This window comes from Typopeltis vanoorti, chromosome 5 (genome assembly GCF_054136105.1).
Source record: "Typopeltis vanoorti isolate ZY-2024b chromosome 5, IOZ_Tvanoo_1.0, whole genome shotgun sequence".
NCBI classification, from domain to species: domain Eukaryota; kingdom Metazoa; phylum Arthropoda; class Arachnida; order Uropygi; family Thelyphonidae; genus Typopeltis; species Typopeltis vanoorti.
In genome coordinates, this window is record NC_143553.1 from 151881667 (window position 1) to 151896893 (window position 15227).

A 15227-nucleotide genomic window follows, 5' to 3' on the forward strand; every position below is an offset into this window, starting at 1 on the left:
GCAAGGAGATAGGTCGTAGGTTTTTTACTTCATTTGGATCTTTCCCTGGTTTGGGGACGGCAATTATTTTGGCTTCCTGCCACAGCTTTGGTAATTTACCAGACATGATGATTTCTGAGAAAAGGGCAGCCAGCAATGTTTGGCCATGTTGACCAAGATGTTTTAGGAATTCAGGGAGTACACCATCCACTCCTGCAGCTTTGCCATTCTTGGTCAATTTTAAGGCTATTTGTACCTCTTCCCGAGATATTGGGTGTATGAGTTCAGGAAGCTCGGGTTCCATCTTCAGGATTTGTCTGATGGAAACTTGTACAGTAATTTTCCTGGTAGAGCTAGGATGAATCTTGGAGGGTTTCAATAAATGGTTAGCCATTTGATCAGGAGTTATCATTGTTGTTTTGTGTGTCGTTGGCTCTGCTCCACCTAATTTTCTCAAAAGTGACCAGCTTCTCCGACTAGATGTGACGAAATCGAGTTCATTGATATGAACTCAATTTCATTGTGTTGCCTTGTGGTACATTGTTGGTGCTTCAGAAAAAAGACGCTCCAGAGATGAATCACAGGCAACATGAAGCTAATGTCTCAAACAAGGCGTCCAAAGGTTTCCAAGCCTCCTGGACTACTTACAATTATGATGAATTCTGGTGATGATGAGTTGGGATGCATTTAAGGATTTGTTCCAGTAGCTGACTTTTCATTGTTTGCCCTGGTTCCATAGCAAAAACAATGCGAGCCTTGTTTAACCTGGTGATGCCCCATCCAGCATGAAATTCTGCCATGTTGTACCATCACTTTATATCGTGGTTTAAGCCAATAAAAATACAATTTCGTCGGCTAAATCCTTCATTCAGTATTCAGATAAATACCTAACAGGGTGCTCCACAAGAAGGTGAGGGTTTGACTTTAGGTCAGAAGCCTTGGTCAGTTCTCTGCATTCCTTTAAAGGCTATGTGGAGGTCACCTTTCAGTTATTACAGCTTTGACCCTTAAGCATCCCAGGAAATTATATTCTTGGTTTAATCCTTTATCCAAGTGTAAACAAACAAAGTCTGCACGTGAAGTAACTTCACGACTGGGCAACTCATATATAGAGGCTAATGATTTCATGTCACTTGCCTTAGTATCCCATAATGCAAAGTATGTAACCTTATGGACATGTATAATGCTATGTATTATGGGAAGGGTCATTACTCAAACTGGTTTCAACCTGGCTCCCACTGATGAGACCTAATAAAGGTCACAACTGGTCTGGTAGTGACCCTTCCCATAATGCATAGCATTATACATGTCCATAAGGATGCGTGCTTTGCATTATAGGACACTAAGGCAAGTGATGCGATTCAATAGCCTTATATACAAGTTGCCCAGTCGTGAAACTACTACATGGGCACTTTGTTTGCTTACACTTGGATAAAGGATTAAATGCAATCGCAATATTTCATCATCAACAAGAATAAAAGATAACTAGCTGAAAATAAAAAATATATATATATAAAATATAAAAAGTTTGTTACTGTATTGTTTTTAACATTACTCTTTTTACTTGATGTTTTTAAATTTCATTTTTTATAAAAATATATCTTTCAAACTGTTAATAAACTGTCAGAAGAAACGTACTGAAGTGTTTCTAAAAGATAGAAGAAATACTTTGAATTTATATCTCAAAATTTGAAAAATGAAAATTAGTCAAGCGTGAGAAATGATAGGGGTAAGAGGCATTAATTCTCTGAATCTAAGTCATCAGATTTAAAAAATGGTTACTAAAAAGAAGGAGAAAAATTAAATGAACTAGTAATGCCAGTTATCATTAGTATTACTAGTTCATTTTGCAAGTTATCACTATTCAGAAAAAAACTGCATGCATACTTCTTACCTTTAGAATCTGTAACTCCAATATGCAATTCTGAAGAGTTCTGGTAAGTGCTGAAAATCAAATCAATAACAATATATTAATCAGCAATAACTACAGTAAATCAGTAACTAAAGCTAAGATACAATAATAATAATAAAATTACAAGTGGTAAAAGTTAAAAATTATGATCATTTAAAAAAAAAATTCAAAAATTATATATGTACTAGAAGATTAAACAAAGTGTAAAATAAATGAATTAAGATGATTAAGCAAGCAATTATGGAAGAGAGTATTATGGAGGCAACATAAAGAACACAGTAATAATCAGTTACACAAAGAATGCAATGCACAGAGTGAGAAGAGGATGGAAATATGGTAAGAAAAGTAAAAGTACAGAACGAGCAATACTTACTGCTGCTCATTGAAGCAGGAAAAGTTGTATTTTGTATTAGTGGATGCTCAGTCAGTTTTTACCTAAGGGACTGCAGAGTAATGACTGATGATTTTTTTTTAAAAATTTATTGTAAGTGAGAAGGGTGTCCATGGAAGTTAAGTTTGCTTGCAGTTAAGAAAAAGGTTAAGAGCTAGATTTCATTTTCACTTATCATAATCTAGAAACCTCACTTTAGAGATCTATCATGGAATTTTTTCAAGCTACTTGGAAATTTCCAAGTAGCTTGAAAAAATTCTAATTACAGGCTAATTACAATTGTTGAAGATTGTATTCTCATAAACCTCTCTGGTCAATTTCCAAATATTTAAGTTCTCAAATATTTGACTATGAAACTGTAATGAATTTTTAATTCATTACAGTTTTAATTCATTACAAACATGCATTAGGCAATTGTTTGCCTGTTATGTTTTCAAAGGCTTAACAAGTCTTCTGCCAATGTTCTCTTGATAGGTATCCCTTGGTTTATATTTTTGAGGTTTATATTATGAGCACAGATGGCAATATTTGGCCATGTGTCCTCATTCATTCATTCTTTCTACATGGTTTTTTCCAGTTCTTTCTATAGTTTGTGATGTCGTCTGTTATGTTAATTATGGATAATTGTTTTCTTTTAGTGAGCAGTCATAGGAACTTCATTTCTGCAGCTTCCACTTGTCTTTTATCTCGTTCTCCCAAAGTCCATATTTCACTGCCATATTTCAGAATTGGTTGGCTATTATTTTATATAGTTTTATTTCGGTTGTTCTAGACATCTGTTTATTGAAGTGTCTGTTCAAAGTTCCAATGACTGCAAGAATTTTTGCTTTTTATATGCAATGTTGATTTCTCCATTGGGACTTATACAGTTTCCTAGATATTTAAATTTGTTCACTTGATCTATTACTTTGTTGTGGATGACTTGGAGCAGAGCTACTGCGACCAAGCGAGTCTCTAGGTGGCAGATAGGAGAATGGCCATCAGAAATGGTGGTTAGCTATGAATACCCAATAAGCAATCCTGGACCAAAGGGGGCATGTCTGGCGGCCCTAAGATGGCAGCCTCATTACCAGACTAGGCTGCGGATGGTTGGTAACCAGCCCAGCTGACAAATTCTTATACTTGCAAATTTCAAGGGAATAAAAAATGGAATTCCTTTCATTCAATAGAAATAAACTATTTTTAATCAAACATGTGATTTCATAAATAATTCTGTAAGAATAACAGAATTAATTATCAACACATAGTCCTCAAAACATGTTTCACAAATCCAGTTCCCTGATAACTGTTTGGCTGATTATGGACATCCAAAAGTCTCCATTTCTTAGATATGAAAACCAAGACATCTTTTTTTATTTATTTATTTTATTTTTAATGATAATCCCATCCACGAGAGGTTTGAGTAGAAAGATGAGAAAAAGGAAAAAAAAACCCTGTTAATATTGTGGATTGAAAATTGTATTATTTAGGAAATACATGAAGACCGTTCCAAAAGACAGAAGGCATGAATGAAGAAAAATCTGCTCTGCGAGTTTAGAATTGAACTATGAAAGATGTTAAATACTGCTTCAAATGTTTTTACCATAGCAGAAACGCCAATTCTGATGATCAGTGTTCGTGGAAATATTTGTAAAATATGCAATGGGAAGAAATGAACTTCTGTGTGAAAGATGGATCATTAATCAACCTAATTTTTTCTCTCTTGTCAGAAGTCAAATATATTTAGGGAGCTCAAGGGCATCATCCAAAGTATAAGAATAATATTAAATGACTGGAAGGAATTTTGATTTATATAGAAGAAAAGGTAATATTTGCAATATGTTTAAGACAAGAGAGATTTAAAGTTAGAGCAATTCCAAGAAGAGCAATCTCAAACTATATTGAGATTTGAGTTCAAGTTAAAAATGGAAGAATAAGATCTTTTTATGCAAGAAATAAAACAGGATAGTTTTATCTAGCATTAAAATTAACAAAGTTATCACAATACCATTGAAGAATGGTTTGGAGATCAGAATTGAAAATTGCAGAAGTCGATACTCTAGAAAATGAGATGATTTTTGTATTGCATGGCTTGTCAAATAAAATGGGAGTGCAGTTTATGTAATCAATAAAACTTCAGATTGTATTGGATTTAGTGAAATAGAGATGACTTTGATATATAATATAGAAGAAAGAGAGCCTTAATTGCAAAGTTTGAGGCACCATAGAACAGGAGTCAATTTTAAGGAACAAAACTTCCATACAATTGCAGAAATGCCATCAGAACAAGCACTCTTTCAGTATACAATTTGAACAAGATTCCTCTGAATCTCTTTTTGGTCAAAAATCAATAGAGGCATTGAAGGCTGTGCATTAGAAGTGATAAGAGTCCATTACCCAAGACCATCTATGCAAAAATTAGAAGAAAAATAAGCCAGGAGATTGGTTTCCCCTGTGGACAATGATGCAATGACCCATTCAAGTACATAAGAAATGGAAGCATGGATGTCAAAATTTATATTTGGTAAGAGATCAGAAAGCATAACTGCTATTTGACCATGATGCAAATTACCTATGTCCAGTCCATTCAAAATCAGTTTTGGGTGTGCTAAATATTTTCAATCAGTTATTTAAGGACTTGGTATAAACAAAAAATTAAGGAGTGTTGATGAAAGCCAATTCTAATATGACAGTTCCCCCCCCCCCCATACAGCCTTATCACTTCTTGGAAAACGAAGTTTTAGATAAGAGACAAGAGTTTAAAGTGGAATGGGGAATAAATGTTTCTGTACCCAAAAAGAATTGTTTTGTTAATATGTTCAATGCAAATACTTGGATCATAAGGCTGAAAATAATAATCCAACCAAGGAAATGAAGCATAGAAGGAAGTCATGAAGATCATCCCATTTAGCAATTTTATAATGCTAGAAAACATGTGGATGAATGTTGCTCTATGGCAGGAAAAAAATTAACACTACAATATGGTCTGAATTGCCTAGAGGACAAACAACATCCATACCATACTTAGAAGGATCACTTGTAAAGAAAGATCTAAAGTTTGGAGAACTATTAAGGTTATCTCGTAGGCATCTCAACAATATGTGTAAAGTTATAGTAATAGAAAATATATCAGCATCTCTACCTGACTGATCTGTGCAGTTGGAAAAAGAAGAATAATAAAACCTCCAAGGAAGACAACCTCAATATTAGAAAAGCTCAACTAGAGCAAATTGACATTAAAAGTTCAGAATGGTTGGTGACATCAGCAAAACAATAGAGACAACAAATGAATGAAGTAGATAGCAATGAGAAATTTGTAGCTAAAGAAAATCAGAGAGGAGACTGAATTGGAAACTCTGACATGGTATATCAGAGAAGCAAACATACATTCTATGTATGGAATATAAATATATATATATATATATATATATATATACTGAATGTTCAGAATTCCACATACAAACTTTGATGTGAGGTAGAGAATATCAAAATCAACCATATTCACATAGGAAAGCATGACAGGAAATACAACCGGAAGGTACTAACAGGAACACAAAGATACAGAAGCAAGGCAGTAAGTAGTGTAAAAAACTTTATTAGGCATAACTGAACAGTTCGGATACATAATATGGTTTCACATCAGGTGCTCAAAGTTACGACCATTAGCAGTGATGCATGCCTGACATCAATGATGCATTGATTGTGGCACTTTTCGAAAATACCTGGAGTTTCTCGGATATTAGCAGTGGCGATGGCCATTCTTGCAAAGAGGTCCAAACCAGAGGCAACAGGCGTTTCGTACACCATCGCTTTAAGGATCCCCCACAGAAAGAAATCAACTCGATAAATCAGATGAGTGTGGGGGGCCATGCAACGGGTCCACCACACACCCCATCCATCGAGCCCCAAAGGACCTGTCCAAATACTGAAGCACAGAAATGCCAAAATGGGCTGGAGCCCCCATCATGTTAGAACCACATCTACCAATGCACAGTCATTGGAAGTCATTTACTGAACATTGTTCAGTAAATCCGACAGAACTTCTTCCTGAAAGGTCCGATACTTCTGGGAGTCCAGTCAGGGTGGTAACAGGTATGAGCCGACTAAACAGTCAGTGACGATACCTGTCCATACATTAATGGCGAAGCGTTGTTGTGCAGCATGTGGATTCTCATGGGCCCACACATGAGCATTGTGGTGATTGAAGACCCCCTTCGCAGGTAAATTAAGCTTCATCTGTGAACAAAACACAAATTGGAAAATCCAGGTCTACAGCACTTTTCTGCAGAAATCACTGCACAAATTCCACACATCGAGGATAATCTTCAGCCATCAGTAACTTGACCCATTGCAGATGAAACAGATGTAAGGGCTCAGAGTGCAAACGTGCAATACACTGGATCGAGATACTCCTATAGCAGCGGCAACGGCACGTATGCTTGTCTCTGGATTATTGTCCATCACATGCAACACCTCCTCTTCCATGGCAGGATTTTGTGTCGATTATGGCTGCCCATCATGCCTGCGATTCCTGAATGATCCATAGTCACACAAATTCTGATGCATATGCGCAAACATTTGGTAATGCGGCACAAGTCTGTTTGGGTACCTTTCGCGATACATTCGTACAGCAGCTCGTCCATTACCGTCAGCTAACCAGTAAATGAGGTGCATGTCTACCACCTGATCATTCGTAAAACGATGCATGTTCTTCATACGACGTCGAAAGCTTGAATGAGGAAGCCCAGTTGCTCACCTGGAGTGCTGGCGAACAGCATCATCTATCACTTTCGGATGGTGTTTAAGGCCATGCTTTCCTATGTGAATATGGTTGATTTTGATGTTCTCTACCTCCCCCTCAAAGTTTGTACGTGAAATTTTGAACCACCCTGTAATCCCATACACAAGAAGTCAAAGAACTATTTAACACATTTGTGCCGTGTGAGGAGTTACAGGTGAGGAATGAGAAAGAAGACATTTATTAACATTTTTCTTGAAAAGTGCAAGTTGTAGATTGGAATACTTCATGAGGCAGCCTGTTCCAGAGGGCAGAGGTAAATGGCATGAAAGAGGAAAAGGAGAAGCAAGTTTGGTGTGTTTTTAAGTTGCACTGAAAAGGAATGTTGGGCACTACATCTTGTTTTAACAGTCCCAACAGAAAGTGACCACCAGCTGTGCATGTTCGTACCTAATTAGAGGAATATGGATAAATGGTGGCTACTTCAGTGGAGCAGAATCCATAGAAACATCTACAGAAAAGACATAACAAAACAGAACATTTATGAGGAGTCATTAAGTAAGAGAGAGAGGTCATCTATTAAATGAGCAATTCTCCTCAGAATATGATCAACCATTCTAAAAGAAGTGTTTGATGTGTCACCACAAACGTGAGAACAAGATTCCAAGATCAGGTACATTTGGGATGTTATAAAGTGTTAGGAGAGTTGAGAAGAAAAGTACTGTTTGGAAGAAAAAGAAGTGATATGTTTGGGTTAGAATAGGTTAGATGTGAAAGTCAACTTAAAGCACAGAATGGATTAAAGCTTGCTTCCACTGCTGGACAGATGCAACTAAAACACAAACTTTTAATACAACTGGAGGGATAACATCTGAATCAAGGAACTTATTAGCCTCAAGACTACTAAGTACTTTTCTGCTCTTTTTGTGAATAGTGGGAAAAGATTTGGTTAGGTCATCTAAACAATAGTTTAGATGACCTAACAAAGCCAATAATATATGCCAAGAGTGTCTGCCTTATCTTTAGGTGATGCTACAATTGTATATACCATCGGGATGTTTAAGATGAGAGAGGTGGAACATGAAAGTACAGAATTGCATCCCTTTTTTTTTTTTAAGGGATGCAGAAGGCAATTCATTTGAGGCTATCTGGTGTGAGATAAGGTGCAGAGGATGAAATATATAGTTGGTTGCTGTTCTAGGTCAGGGAGTATAAGCGAATGTAGATGGCATGCATTGGTACATTAGCATGATGTAGATCACATAATTATGGAAGACTTCAACTGTGGGGGACAGGCTAGAAGGAGAAATGGTTACAGGGAAGGAAAAAATGAATTTTATATACCTGCTGAGAATAATTTCATGTAACAACCCAAGACAAGATGTAATAGAAGGGACTCTTACTACTTCATATTAATGTATGCAATCATTGGTTGACCTATTTATCCTTATATAAAAGGGAGGCTTGGTTCTCTTATTCTCCTTGGCTGACTTTATGAAAATTACTTTAGCCATTAGCTGATGTGATGTTCCTTATTTTTGTTTGTAGAGACCATCATTCTTGTAAACACAAATAATAGTCTCAAAATTTCCATGTTTTTGTCAACATATATACAATCCTGACAACAATGCATATCCTCAGATTGTCAAACTGCAGCAATCTCTACAAACAAAAATAATAAAAATCACATCTGCTAATGGCTACTCCAATGTAAACAAAGTAACTTCAATTAAAAAAATGTCAACAGGAGAACCAAATGTCCCTTTTAAGGACTAAATTAAATACAATAACCACAGGTCAGCCAATGTTTAAGCCAATGAATACATTAATATAAGGTAGCAAGACTAACTGTAGGGGTTAATAGCTAATGTCAAAAACAGGAATTTTCTGAATAGCTGATATAATTAATTTCCATTTTCCCCAATGAATGCTAGGCACAATGGTGTGTAATGGTCAAGTAACTTGCTGCATTTGAAACATGATTAATGCTCTGATAGGGCAGAAAACCCAATCTACACAATGTATTATGGCTGTCAGTTGCACATATTTTTCAGGCTGGTTTGCCTGTTTTAAGCATGAAAATTCTGAGTTTCTGAGATAACAATGTCACCTCTGTATGGGATTGGATAACTTACTTTAATCTGAGAAGTCCTGATAAAGGTTCTTCACATCCTACACAGGATTCAAACCCTAGATTATTTCAAAAAGAGGGCATCCTCAAAACTAAGCTATAGAGGCTTTGATGTAATTATTTATTTTCACTATGATGCTTTTATTTTATTTATTTCTTACCACAAAGGATAAGGCTAGGCAGGTTAATGTTTTAGACAGTATGTAGTTTACAATGATACAGTGCTAGTTGCTTTAATGTAGTATGTGTGTGAGTGTATATATATATGTAGAAAGTATTTTACCTTGGGTATAATAAATATTAAAGATACCAAGCAATTTTAAACCAGGTTTTACTCCATTTCCCAAGTAAGCAAACAGACAAACAAGTCAAGTTTTTATTCTACTTTTACCATGAGCTGCCTTGGTCTTGCACTACGTGCAGGGTCAGCTAGACTTGCAACACTTGCAGGTGCAAACTTGACTTGTTTGTCTGTTTGCTTACTTGGGAAATGGAGTAAAACCAGGTTTAAAATTGCTTGGTATCTTTAACACACACACACACACACACACACATATATATATATATATTCCTGAAGATTATCTGAATGTAAAGGTCAAAACATAAAATTTTGATATTAAGGCAGAGTAATCCATATTATACGCCACCCTGAGGAACTGGGTAAGTACCTCAGGATTGCTATCTCCCATGCTGCCTGAATTTATGTAATAATCTTCCATGTTGCCTTTGAAATGTTTTTGTGAAGTCTATAATGTATGTATTCATTTTCGACATCCAATTGTGAGTGAATTGCTAAGCAAATCTTCTTATAAACAAAGTCAAGTTGCCTTCTTACTCTAAATCATCATTCCAAAAGTATTAACTGACCTATAATTCACTGCCTCTAATTTCTGGCACCACCTGTGAGCATCGAGACTATCTTATGCTCCGGAAATTACTTTGATATCCTAATCTACCAATGTTAAAACTCAATTAGGCCAAAAGCATTGTTTCTTTCTTTGCATATTTCTCATATACAGGCTGATTTTCCATAAAATCCACCACTGTATTTACATCAAGGTTTTCCATTTTTTGCATCTTCAGTATCCATTTAATTTTCTTATCTATTCAATCTCAATATATCATTAGAAAAGACATATTGCATCATATAGCATTATATCAGCATCCACAAAAGTTCTATTACTATTCTTCCTTTTACTTATCAAATAGAGAAAAAACCCTCTATGACTGCTTTAAACTGATTGGCTAAGTTCCTCCCATACTCAGATTTTGTCTTACCATGAATGAATGTAACATTTTTCTAATGACTTTAAAATTTGGAAAAAACCACAACTACAGCTTATTTCCATCAAAGGCTGATTTATGAGGAAGGGAAGGAAAGGAAATAGCTTCCTAAGATTCTTTTAAAAGTACAAAAATATGTTGTTTATTTGTGTTCAATGTACATCATTTAAGATTTTGAAGATAATACTCTGCACATAAGATTAGCATACTATTTTCCAAATGAATATTCTCTGAATTAAATCTTTGAAACCTTAGCACAAAACTAATGACTCAAAAGAGAGACAGATGATGTTGAAAGTTTTTTCATTTGGTTATACTATAAATTCAAGATGCTATGGAATTATATTCTTGGTTTAATCCTTTAAACCAAGAATATAATTCCAAGTGTAAACAAACAAAGCTTGCACATGAAGTATCTCTACAACTGGGCTACTTGTATATAGAGGCTAATGACTTCACATCAATTGAATTAGTATCTCATAATGTAATGCAAGGCACGCATTATCTGAGTAGTGGCCCTTCCCATAATGCATAGCAGTATACACACCTGAAAGGATGTGTGCTTTGTATTATGAGACACTAATGCAACTGATGTGAAGTTATTAGCCTCTATATACAATTAGTCCTGTTGTGAAGATACTTCCTGTGCAAACTTTGTTTGCTTACAACAAATTAAAGATGCTAAGAAATTATATTCTTGGTTTCATCCTTTATCTAAGCAAAAAAATTTTGCATGTGAAGTCACTTCATGATGGACTACTTATATAGAGGCTAATGACTTCACATAAATTGCCTTCATATCCCATAATACAACACGCATATCCTTACGGAAATGTATAATGCTATGCATTATATGAAGGGCCACTACACAGACTGGTTTTGACTTTTATTGAGGTCTCATTAGTGGGAGCCAGACCCAGAAGTGATATCAAGGTTGAAGTAATGCAGAAGCCATATTTCCATATACAAATATGTCAAAAAGTGTCACACCTTATTACTAAAATACTCCGGATTAGAGATTGATGTTGAAAGTTTTTTTTTTTTTCACTCGTATATGGAAATATGACTTCTGCATTACTTCGACCTTTGTATCACTTCTAGGCTCCCACTGATGAGACCTAAAGAAAGGTCAAAACCAGTCTGGGCAATCAAAATTTATAGTGTAATCAAACTTTGTTTGATTACACTTGGATAAAGGATGAAACCAAGAATATAATTTCTTAGCATCTTTAATTTATAGAGAGGGAGAGAGATGATATTAAAATTATTACAATAACCATTGATACTGATGTTTATACTGTTATTAATAAATTTAGATGGTTCAAAAAAGGTATAATGCATTTATAATTCCTTTGCAATATCCTGTACACTGTAATATTTTTATGAAAAGTTGAAAAAAAAAATTGTAATGCAAGGTAAAAAATGTCTTTCTCCACAAACTGACAGGATTTGAACTTACTTTTCAAAATCGCACATAAATGCTATACTGAATGAACCACATATTATTCAGTTCAGTAAATAAAAATTGTGCTCCCATTGAAACACATTTTCAGGGACATCTTGAAAAATTTTATTACTAAGGCAGAACTTTCCTCCCCACCTCTTTCCAGTGCTAGGTTTCACACTACAGTTATTGTTTAAATAATACCTAATTTAAAAATGTAAAAAACATCTAATACAAAGCATTTATTTGTTTGCTTGTGTGTCTTGTCTCTCTCTCTCTCTCTCTCTCTCTCTCTATATATATATATATAGAGAGAGAGAGAGAGAGAGAGAGAGAGAGCGAGAGAGAGAGAGAGAGAGAGAGATGCAATTATATCTCAGTCAAAAACTCTATATGATGTCTATTATAAATATATGCATATTTATACAAGGTGATAGTAAATATGCATCAACAATTGAATCACAATATCTGCTAGTAAATCCAGCCATTCAATATTTGATGGTGCATATACTACAAACTTTTAATCTCTTCTGAATAATCAATGAGAGCTAAGGCTGCTAGTTCATCATTGCATAACTATAACAGATATGACTGACTTTTATTATGAATTTTTTAAATAAAATGTTATTTAAGTCTTAATATCCTGTGATGCAAATCAGTCATCTATCACCCGATGAACTAACACATATGAAGAAACTCTGTATCCCATAGCAATTTTCCCCCCATAAACCCATGTTTGTATGAAGGAGGCTACCTGACTTGCTATCAATAAAAAAATTCCTAGTGTTTTCTTTAAAAAAATCTGGAAATATTACACTACCATCAGTAAATGATTGGTATGACACTGTGCTCAGTCTCAAGGAAGTTGTAAAGAGCTCAAAATATGGAATAAAATACGTTCTAAAATTATATTAAAGAATAATAAATAGCTACCATTATTTTATATCTAGCACACGAACTGCATATTAATGATAAATAAGGGTGCACCTGAACCAGAAAATTTGTAAAACTGATCAAAAACTTACAGAATATAAAATATAACCTTCAGCATAAGTGCAACTCGGTTCAAGACTCCATATATTCCTTTTATTACTATTTTTGATTAATGGTTCGGTGTCCTGATAAACGAGTGAACCCTTGATCCTTCTCTATTAAATGTATGTTTGCTTCGAAAATTCTACTACATGTAGGACTGCAACTATAATGTTTCTCTTCCCTATAAGCACGATCTCGCAATTTTTAAACTTATTAGTGTATTAGATGCCAACTACTTTTGCAAAGCTTAAAGGGCTCGTTTGAGCTCACGGATCCCTGCATTGCAGGGTAGTAAATCCTACTGGAAATAGACTTGATAGATGACAAATACTTACTGCAAAAAATCTCCTTTGGTTGGTTTTATCACAACACAACAAGGATTCCTTTTAGCACAACTGAACGGAGATGGTATTCGGAATGGTGGTATCCTGAATTCTGTAGTCTGCAAGTCACCTGAACAAAGTCCACATCTAGTTGGTAATTCAAAACAGAAGATTTTGGCATCTTTCATGCAGTGCTGGAAACACAGGATTCCTGGATCGTTATACATAATAAAGAAAATGCTAAACTTATCCGAAGAGAGTTCCCAACGAGGAATACTAACATACCTACCGCTAATAGAAACAGCAGTTGACTTACTGAAAATGCTAATTGTAAACAACCAGCATGTTTCGCGTAGCAGAAGCGCCATCTGCCATCACGTGCATTTGCCTCAGGAAATGACCTAATCTCAAGTCTAGGTTTCACGGTCATGTGTAAGTAGGACTCTGTGAAGTGTAACTTGACTACCAGGTGCTATAGTTTATGTCACTGTGAGCACACAGAAATAGGACGGGTCATCTTCAGCCAAACGTGTTTTCTTCTTCTTTTAGGTCGAATTTAAGGAAGTATGCTTACCAACTATAGCTTCAGATGAATAACCGAGTTTGTTAAATAGGACATAATTGTAGGCGTAGTACAATCGTTTAAAATGTTGGCAAACTTACGAAACCGCTAACGATGATTCAGCATTCTGACCTTTATAGGATTTTGACCTTTCTACTAAAGATCAAAATACTGCACTCTATTCTATACTGCACTCTGTTCTAACCTTGATTTTTAATAAAAATGAATACGTAAGGTTCTCCCTCATCTCTTGAAATTTATGCATTGATTAAAAAAAAAGAGTAAAAAAAAATTGAGTAAAAAGCCAATGACATTATAAAAATGGGTACCAAAAATAGGCAAAAATAGCCATAAAAATTAATAATTACGCGTTGATGACTACCAAACTCAGGTCGTATCCAGAATTCGATATTAGGGGAGGCGATCGACACATACATATCAGGTTTATTTTGTATTATAAAAATATATCTATAATAGGTTTATTTTTTGCTATTTAAATGAAGAGTCTTTTTATTGTTGTTGTTGTTGTTCTGATTACTAAGGGTTGTAGATTCCCTGGATTGCTCCCTACCAAGTATATCTCCTCTATGAAAAAGATATATACTTCTGCAGTCTCCAAAATGAAAGATGGTCACCGAATTATCATCATTTTAACGAAGTTCCTCGCTAAATTTCTGTTACTAATTGATAGCCTATTCTAAAATAATACACAAACAGTGATTTTTAAAAAAGTCAGATTCATCTACCTCTTAGAAAAATCAGGTCTCAATCACTTAAACTCCTACACACGTTTCTGGTAAATGTTTGTGCTTTAATTATTAGTGGAAATGAATTCATCCTAAATTTCATTACCAAGTTGAAGCTTTCAAACTGCTAAATCGAAACCAACCTTTACATCGATAAGAATAGCTAGTTAAGACATAGCGACATTCAACCCAACAAGAACTTACTTTGATGCAACACTTTTTTTAAAAGATATGATACTCGTGTAGGTTCTCTTGTTGTCATACATTATAGTATATTTATTTTGGGTTACTATACGTACACATAGTTGGACGAATAGATAGACTGAGCCTGCGTTCAGTGGGGCAGTAGCATTTTAGAAGGCGCAGGTCAATATAGTTTGATCCCCTACACAGTAATACTGTATACCTTATAAGGTATAATATCTTATACCCTTTACATCACTAATTTGCAATTAAATGACCATAATTTGAATGCAAAAAGGATACATAGATATATACATAAAATGTTAATGTGTATTCTATATTAAGGAAAATCGGAAGTAATAGAAAAAAAAATCTAGATATTTAATTAATATCACCAACAAAATTTACATTAAGAGAGGGTAAAGCATTTAAAACAATTATAGCAGCAACCGTACTTGGCTCAGTTTTTTTTTTTTAATATATGAGGGTATTTTAAATGAGATATCAGTAATTTTTTAGA

The 15227-nt window shown here is 34.8% G+C and overlaps 1 protein-coding gene across 1 annotated transcript in view; it reads right to left on the reverse strand.

Annotated features, from left to right (window-relative positions):
* LOC150106944 (MKRN2 opposite strand protein-like) overlaps positions 1 to 13603 on the reverse strand; it is a 90146-nt gene extending 76543 nt beyond the window's left edge. Inside the window, exons 1-2 of the mRNA XM_090393386.1 lie at positions 13229 to 13603; positions 1874 to 1923 (exon numbers count right to left, since the gene is read on the reverse strand). Coding sequence (XP_090249512.1) covers positions 1874 to 1923; positions 13229 to 13584 — 406 coding nt within the window. The 5' untranslated portion in view covers positions 13585 to 13603. The remainder of the gene's footprint in view (positions 1 to 1873; positions 1924 to 13228) is intronic.
* Positions 13604 to 15227: the final 1624 nt, after the last annotated feature.